Below are 9,042 nucleotides of genomic sequence, written 5' to 3' on the forward strand. Positions count from 1 at the left end.
GTGCTTCCAATGTAATTGCTGCTAAGTCCTGTGTGATCCTGACTGCAGCTCCATGATATTTGAACTGTGTCCTTCTGGCTGCTTGTAATATTTTCTCTTTGACATGGGAGTTCTAGAACTTGGCTGTAATATTCCTAGGGGTTGGTTTTTTGGTATCTCTTTCTCTGGGGGAATCAGTGGATTCTCTCCATTTCTATTTTGCCCTCTGCTTCTAGAATATCAGGGCAATTTTCCTGTAGTAATTCTTTGAAAATGATGTCAAGGCTCTTCTCCTGATCATGAATTTCAGGTATTCAATAATTTTTAAATTATCTTTCCTAAGTCTGTTTTCCATATCAGTTATTTTTTCAATGAGATATTTCACATTTTCTTCTAATTTTTCATTCTTTTGGTTTTGAAGTATTGATTCCTGATTTCTGGTAAATTCATCACTCTCCCTGAATTCTATTTTTTGTCTGAAGGATTTGTTCTCCTCAGAGAGTTTTCTTATCTCTTCTTCCATCTGGCCAATTTTGCTTTTTAAAGCATTCTTCTCAATAACTTTTTGAACTGTTTTATCCATTTGACCTAAGCTAGTTTTTAGCATGCTATTTTCTTCAGCATATTTTTGGATTTCCTTGACTAAGCTGCAGACTTCATTTTCATGTTTTTCCTGCATCTCTCTCATTTCTTTTCCCAGTTTTTCTTCTAACTCCCTCATTTGATTTTCAAAGTCTTTTTTGAGCTCTGTCATAGCCTGATCCCAGTTTCTGTTTTTCTGGGAGTCTTTAGATGCAGGAACTTGTGCTTTCTCATCTTCTGACTGAGTATTTTGATTGTTCTTGGGCTCATATGCAAAATATTTCTCAATGGTGTTCCTCTTTTTTCTTTGCTTGCTCATTTTCCCAGGCTGAGCCTGTTTTTGGGGTGCTTCCTGAGCTTTTGGGGCACTCCCACAAGGGTCTCAGTGTGTGAGGCTCTGTCTTCTCTCCTGGTCTGTGAATAACCATATGGGCTCCAGTCTGCCACAAGGCTGAGGTGGAGGTGGCCCCTGCTGTTCTATGGGGGGCCTAGACTGCAATCAGGATGTGAATGTGGTCAGAGCCCCAGAGTCCTGTTCCAGAGGCAGAGGACAGAGCTCTGCAGTCTCTCTTCACTCCCCTCCCTCAGCTCAATGGGCTCATGCCTGGGGGTGCCTGCTTCTGTTCCTGGTTCTGGGCTGTGCTGCTCGCTGTGTGCCCTGAGGGCTGGGCTCCACGTGCTCGCTCTGGCAGAGCTACCCTGCTGTTCCCCCACTTTGTGCCCAGTGCTCCCCGGGGTGTAGCTTAGGAGACTCCCCTGCTGCTGTGAGCTGGGGCTCCCAGTGCCCTGGGGCTGCTTCTGGGAGGCTGAAGTTCTTTTGCTCTGGCGGGCCACCCCTCTGGAGGGCCACCCCTCCGACCCCGGGGAGCAGCCCCTTTCTGCTCTTTTCCAGGTTACCTTGAGTAGGAGAACTGCCTCAGTGGTTCCCTTTGTGGGTTGTGTCTCGAAAGTTTAGTTAGAGTCCTTAGTTAAGAAGTTTTATCAGAGAGTGCCTAAGACTCCATCCTTTCTAGTCACCATCTTGGCTCTGCCCCCCCAAAACTAAGTTTTATAACTTTACCAATCTCACAATCTCCTGTGCTGAGGAAAACATTTTGTAAAAATTTGTATGAATACCTCCCAATTATTATTTCTAGGTTGAGATTCTGCCAACTCCTTCAAAAGGAAATTTCTAAAGTGGATCCCAAATTCTTTCCCAGATTTGGCCTATAATTAAGACAAAGCATTCCTAATTGAGGATTCAAGTGGAGTTTTTTTGGTTTTTGGTTTTGGGTGTTTGTTTTTTGGCTATACACAAAACATCTCTCTCCGGAGCTGTAACTGGACAATTCAACAGTATGAGAACTTGAGGGAATTTCTGTGTTTTCCAGCGTCCCTCTCCTGATGTGAAGGCTGAATTGTTTGAATTGCTTTTCCGGATTCTTCATCACAACTGGAGGTATTTCTTCAAGTCCAGTGTCCTGGCCAGTGTCCATAGAGGAATTGCAGAAGAGCAGATGGAAAATGAAGTACAATTCAATGCCATCATGCAGGTAAATTGAAAACCTTTGCAGTCGATCTCTTCAGAATAGAGCAAGAGTTTTTGAGAAAGTTATAATTTAGTTTTTGTGAAATCCCTTCTCAAAATAATGTTTTAAAATTCATAAAATAGATAGGCTTAGAAAAGAAACTTAGTTATGCTGAAATGGTTTTCAAAATATTTTTTAAAAAATTAGTTCATGGGGCAGCTAGGTGGCACAGTGGATAGAGCACCAGCCCTTGAGTCAGGAGTACCTGAGTTCAAATTCGGCCTCAGATACTTAATAATTATCTAGCAATATGATCTTGGGCAAACCACTTAACCCATTGCCTTGCAAAAAACTTAAAAAAAAATTAGTTCATGGACTGCAAGTGAGTAACTCCTGGTCTGACAACTTGTAGTGTGATCCAATAACATGAGTCTAATTTAATTTTTGTTGTTGTTTTTATTGATATCTGAAATTAGATTAATATTACTTCTGGTTTCTACTGTATGAGCTTTACTGTATTTTATAATTGAATCAACTTTTCCTCTGAATTAGTTTTAAAGTTATGAGTTACCTTATTAACATCACCAAAGGGTTTGTCATCAGGCCTTACTTGTCCTTTTGTAATTTTCTCTTCCAAGGAGGCATCAAGTCTGGTACTAGCAAAGATTTATAGGATTTACTAAACCTTCCTTTATTACTCCCACCCTTTGCTACTTCTTATGAGTATCTTCTGCCCTCCCAGCCTATCTTACAGAGGTCATCTTTTTAACACGTTTCACAATATCTCATTCCCAAAAGGCTTACTTGGTTCAAGGATACAGTGTGTTAAAGAACCTAGGAAATCCTTGTTTTATCCATTCTTACCTCAACTAGGATGAAGTCCCCATATTTGCTTCTTTTTCCCACCAAAGAGTAAAACTCTTAATCCATAGTCATTTTAAGGGGGAGAAAACTTTCTCTGCCATTTCCATACCCAAGAAGTTAGGAGGAATTATAAAGGAGATTTAACAGAGGTACAAGGGATATTAAACATAGATATATTTTTTAAATGTTAATATGTGAGAAGTATTGAAGAATGGAGAGACTTGTATGAAGTGATCAGAATGTTATAATTATACAGATAGATTTTAGTAAGACTACTATTTGCTTTAGCTCTCTTGTGAGGATTAAACAAACCCCTTCAAAATGGTTTCAATCTGTTCTTGAGATGTTTGCTTTGTTTCCTATAAAAGTCTTATTTTATTTCCTAGGCCTTTGGACAGTCTTTTCTCCAGCCTGATATCCACTTATTTAAACAAAATCTCTTCTACCTGGAGACTCTGAACACCAAGCAGAAGTTGTATCATAAAGTAAGTTTGCTTCTCCTTTAAAAATGCTTTCTTTGGTTAGGTAGAGTTGTGAAAGTTCATTGTCTTAGATGAGTAATTTGTTGAGTACTTGAGAAAGCCTGGATGGCGTTTGCCTACTACCTATTTGGGGGGGGGGGCTAAGAAGTAGAGGTTTCCTGGTGCTAAATGTGGCCATATATATTGAAAACTGTCATCTTTTCTCCCTGCAGAAGATCTTTCGAACTACCATGCTGTTTCAGTTTGTGAATGTGCTGCTTCAAGTCCTGGTCCACAAGTCACATGATCTGCTGCAAGAAGAGATAGGGATTGCCATTTACAACATGGCTTCAGTTGACTTTGACAGCTTCTATGCAGCCTTCCTTCCAGAGTTTCTGGCTAGCTGTGATGGTGTGGATTCCAACCAGAAAACAGTTCTGGGGAGGAATTTCAAAATGGATCGGGTGAGAGGACAGAGAGGCCAGGCCACAGGGAAGGGCGGGTTTGGGCAACTTCATGGCCAGAGGCACCAGTTGTGTTACTCCAATTCCAGGGATGGTAAGGACCTGAATAGTTAGCTTGTACTAACATTTAGCTTGCCAGTGATTCATGTCATACCCATGAGATTTTCTCCATGTTTTATGACTTATTTGACTTTGTTCTTTCTTTCTCTTTGTCTTTGAGGAGAGGAGTGTTCTGTGAAACTGAGTAGTGTTTCTGCCCTAGTTCAACTAACCAAGTTGGGCTGGACTTTAGTAGGAAGCCCATTTGCTGGTATGGTCACTTCCTGAACTTCAGAACTCTTTGCTTGCAAGTGGCTTTATTCTTAGTTGAACACACTTTACTAGTGTTAGCACAGTGCCTGGTGCCTAGTAATTGCTTAATAAATGCTCCCTTATATCTCTCAGAAATGTTTTAGGTGTGTACATTTATTTAGTACGATAAAACTTGTGTTACTTAATGTGATGTTTAATATGATGTTTACTCCAGACCCTGTCACCCCCGAAACATGTGAAATTACACACGTTTTATATATGTGTATGTATACATACATGTATATATACACATATACATATATATGCATACGCATATATGTATGTATATATACATATATATGTGTGTGTGTGTATATATATATATATATATATATATATATATATATATACACACACACACATATATATGTATATATGTATATATGTATGTTACTTATTTCTCCAAGTACTAACGGTTAGCAGATTAGTCTCTTTATCCTGGCTTTTGCTTAGGATTCATTATCAGTCTTCTCAGTATTCTTCACAGTATTAACTAATGTAGCCATGCAGGTCAAAGAAGTTTTTTGCCTGCCTCTTTTGCCAGTTGCCCGACTGTTTCTGAACTGGAGCCATTGAAGAAAGAAGAGGAGGTCCAGGCAGGTGTCTTGTGCAGTTCCTGTAGCCCTTTCATTGTGACAGTAGCCAAAGGAAAGTTAGAGATGGAAACAGATTGCAATCCCCTGCTTGTTAGTGCACAGGTGACATGTCAAGCTAACTGGGCCTCAGGTGATGGATCCACCAGCTACATTCATTCACTGTTATCCTGGTGTCCAGCTTGTCTTCCTTGGCAAGACTGGCTTTAGTTGTTTGGTCATAATTATTGACCTCTTTTGAGGAAAGCCTTTGTTGCTTTATTGCAGTCTGTTTTTTATCTCTCTTTCCCTATATAATAAAGAAATAGAATTTCCTTTTTTCTTCTTAATGTCTGATAGATATGAAGACTATATATTCATAGTATGTAGGAAATTTTGACAACCTCCCATTTTTCCCCTTTGACTTTCTTTATTCCCCTTGCTTTTTGAGGTTTCTTTAGTTCTCACTATTTGGCTTACATTTCACTCTTCAACTTGAGGTTTTTCTGTATTTCTTAGTTAAGTTTCTTCTCACTTTCCTTGAATTTTATATGTGTTTTCACAGATTTTTCTCTAACTCTTAGATCCTCTATTCTTCTTTGTCATAGATCCATTCTGCCTCCTTACTGAGACTTTTGAAATTCACCCTGTTGGCATTAATATTCAGTTTTCTAGTTTCCACTTTTTTCTTTTTGGGGGGTTAAAAATGCCTTAGAGAGGAAAACAAGACTTAGGAAAAAAAAGATTTCAAAGAGGTTTCTGTCTTGTTTGAGTAGATGTTGGAAGTCTGATGTCTTCCAGATACTTGATGGCAAAAATCATTCATCACAATGTGTTTCTTGCCTTAAGGAAATGGCCTGATGATATCTTGCCATAAATGACATAAGGGTTCTTTAGCTATTAGAAAAATTGAAGCAAAATTTTGACCTTTGACTCCTCTTCCTTATTTTCCAACTAATTTTGAAGTCTCAAAATGGTCATCAACATGTTGGGGTCAGTAAAAGGAAGCTGGATAGTCGGCACAGGGTATGACATGACTGTTGTTTTAAGGAATAGCCAGTTTCCTTATTGAGATTCTTGTAGGCTGCATCCCATGCAAATCTTTGCTTATTTGTCTTAATAGGAATATAGTAAGGGGGATCATATTTTTTTAATATTCACATTTGGCAATTTTATCATAATAGCTCTAGACTGTTGCTAAAGCCTTCCACACCTACTTCAGTTGGGAATAGTCCTTATTTTTCTTTATAGGTATAGATTTAGCTTTGGAAAGGGACCCAAGAGTTCATTTAATCCAACACCCTCATTTTACAGATGAGTAAACTAAGGCCCAGAGAAGTTAATAAGTGACTTGCTCAGGGTCACAGGTGGTAAGTAACAGAACTGGGATTCCTTTTAACTCTAAAAGCCTGTTCTTTGATTTGCACCACCTAGTTTGTCCTACTGAAAGTTTCCAGTTGTTCAGGGAAAGCCTCAGATCAGAAGTAATCAGCAATGACCCTGGGTTTTTTCCTATCAGGAATTTTCATCCATTTCTTCAACTGATCTCAGGGCCAAGGAGTTTTCCACATTTAGACAGGGACAACCAATGGAGATTAAGTTCCTTGCAGTAATTCTTAATTGTGAGAAGAAATTGGAGCTGTTAGGTGAAAATAAGGGGAAAAATGAGGGTGGAGTGTTGTCAGTTATATTTGGTGAATGAATGACTCTGTGATTTACTCAAACCCCTAGGGTTTTCCCTTATAAAGTCCAAATTGCATCAGCTGTTGATGATCACTTTCCAATGCTATTTTCTTTCTTTTCCCTCATTTAAATTTAATAAATTTCCAAATCATTTCTCTTGAGGATCAGGCTAGAAAGGAAATTAATAGCAATTGGTTCCTTCAGCTTTATTTCTTAAGTATAGTTCTAACCATGATCTCTAGAAATATTGTAGAGGTAATTTTGCATGGGGTGGAAGGGTCTCATTAGATAACCTTCCAACTTTAGTTTTGTGACTTCCTTGTGTGATATATTTTGTGCTCACACGCATGAATGCGTGTGTGCCTGCATCTATGTGTGTTTAAGTTTTTGGTTATCCTATTTTTCATTCTTCCATCTATATTGGGAAAATTGACTTTAAAAAAAAGCTTTGTCTATTATCTCAGGAAGGAGCTGGTCATCAGCTCCATATTAAATCTTTGAGAGAAACCAGTAGGGGCAGTGCTGTGTAGGGACTTGACTTTTTGTGAGGGGTAAGATTGAGGTAGGTGGAAAAGAGATGCTTTCTATTGGGTGGGGGTGAATGTGTGTGTATGAAATTTCATGTAGCTGGTTTCTTTTGTGATGACAAACTGAATTGAATTGTTAAAAGTTCCAAATTGGTGTCCCATTTCACAATTTTTACAGCTCATTCTCTTTTGTAATGCGTAGTTTGTGTTTGGAGAGATTGATGTTCAGAAATTTGTCCTGACCTAAACAAGAATTATAGATTAAATTACATATTTAATATCCTTTGCATTTAGATGACTAGAATATTTCATTTTTCAAAGAAGGTAAACTGAGAACTGTAGACAAAGCTTTTAATCACTCTTTTAATCACTGAATATCTTTAACAGATCTGGATAGTACCCAGACCAAAGAAGGAACAGGAACAACAATGTGGGGATGGAGATTGACCAACACATGGGAGGGAATCTTGGCTAGATTTATAAACCAGGTCCTTTTTTGAGTTAGTGGCCTTGTTCCTTAGGTGTCTTGGTTTCTACAACTGTATGTTTCTATCTTTCAGGACCTGCCATCATTCACCCAGAATGTGCACCGACTGGTAAATGATCTGCGCTACTACAGACTTTGCAATGACAGTTTGCCCCCTGGCACAGTGAAGCTATAGTGTCTGCACTGGACCTTTATTCTGTTTACTGTTCCGACAGATCTGTACTTCTGCCGCTGCTGCCACCACCACTTCCACCTCCACCTCCCTTCTCTCAGACCTCTTCGGGGCACACCATGGACACATGTTGGTGAATTTGCACCCTGGGCTCCATCTCCAACCTAATCCCCATCCCCCTTTTCCCCTCTCCAATCCCCTTTGTTCCTGCCTCAGCCCCAGGTGACTCACCAGCACTGTCTTCAGGATGTGTCTTAACACCAGTTGTAGTTACCAGGGCATTTGGAGAGGATGGGAGAGTCATGTTGTCAGGTATTAGGGTCTTAGCACTTTCTGTGACGTCCGGAGATTTCAGTGGGTGGTCTGTGCAGATCATGTGTATATCAATCATGAGGCAGAAACGCCAAAGACAACTTAAGACATTTGTACCTTCGCATCATTCCGCCTTCTTGCACCCACTCCCTCCTCCCAAGGCTGTCGAAGGAGAAATGTGACATCAGAACTGTTCTGGCACTTCTGTCACTCCCTATTCTTTCCTCTTCCACCCTTCCTCCCATCCTTCCCCCTTTATGTCTCTGCTATTTGCAGAGATTAGAAAGACTTATGTTTTTGTTATTGTTTTCTCATCATTCCATTGTGATACTAAGATGCTTAATGGAAATAAAATGCTTATGTTGTTGTTTAAAAGTTGGCAAAATTAGTTTCTCTTTCCACAAATAGTTATTGAAAACCCTGGTATGAGGCAGAAGATCTGGAAGCTCTGAAATTAACTCTCTTGAACCTCTAATCTTTGATAATGTAGGGTTGCTTTTTCAGGCAGTGTTCCTGAGTTGGGTGGGAATTCACTGAAGAATATATCTAGGATCATATCAGACCTCTATCTGTGGCTTGATTTGTCAGTCTGGCACAATACTGAATTATTTTGTGGATAATAAGTAGTCCTAAGTAACTTCAAGATTAAATAGGAATCTGGAAGACAAATGAAGGCGATTGCTACTCAGATGTTCTTGGGAGTAAGTCCTGGTAGTTTCAGTTATCCTGCTCATATCTGGTTTTACATAGCCTCTAACAACCCAATTGTTCCTGGAAAGAGTACAGATTGGTGGGGGGTGGGGGGTGGGGGGAATGCATGAGAGTAAGATCTGGGATCCTGAATTGTGGTCTATGCCAGGCATTTTCCTCTTCTGTTCCAACGACAAATCACAGATCTCAGAATTGGAAGTGACTGCAGAGGACATCTAGTCTAAACTGTACCTTAAGAAGGATTTTTTCTACAACACTTCCAACCAATGGTGATGGGTAATAGTCTGTTCCTGAAATAGTCTGTTCCACTTTGGGATAGCATTATTAAAAAACATGTCTCCTGGTTTGAGCAATTTTTACTCAACCTTT

At 39.5% G+C, this 9,042-nt stretch overlaps 1 protein-coding gene across 4 annotated transcripts in view; it reads left to right on the forward strand.

Annotated features, from left to right (window-relative positions):
* XPO6 (exportin 6) overlaps positions 1 to 8,735 on the forward strand; it is a 136,152-nt gene extending 127,417 nt beyond the window's left edge. For 2 of the 4 annotated variants that reach the window (XM_074197378.1, XM_074197376.1), the window contains 4 exons: positions 1,932 to 2,093; positions 3,320 to 3,418; positions 3,628 to 3,858; positions 7,552 to 8,735. In XM_074197378.1, the coding sequence (XP_074053479.1) occupies positions 1,932 to 2,093; positions 3,320 to 3,418; positions 3,628 to 3,858; positions 7,552 to 7,653 (594 nt within the window). In that variant the 3' untranslated portion in view covers positions 7,654 to 8,735. The remainder of the gene's footprint in view (positions 1 to 1,931; positions 2,094 to 3,319; positions 3,419 to 3,627; positions 3,859 to 7,551) is intronic. The other 2 variants (XM_074197377.1, XM_074197379.1) reach the window with 2 other exon arrangements.
* The last annotated feature ends 307 nt before the right edge of the window (positions 8,736 to 9,042 follow it).

The sequence above is a fragment of the Macrotis lagotis genome, chromosome 8 (genome assembly GCF_037893015.1).
Source record: "Macrotis lagotis isolate mMagLag1 chromosome 8, bilby.v1.9.chrom.fasta, whole genome shotgun sequence".
NCBI lineage: Eukaryota > Metazoa > Chordata > Mammalia > Peramelemorphia > Peramelidae > Macrotis > Macrotis lagotis.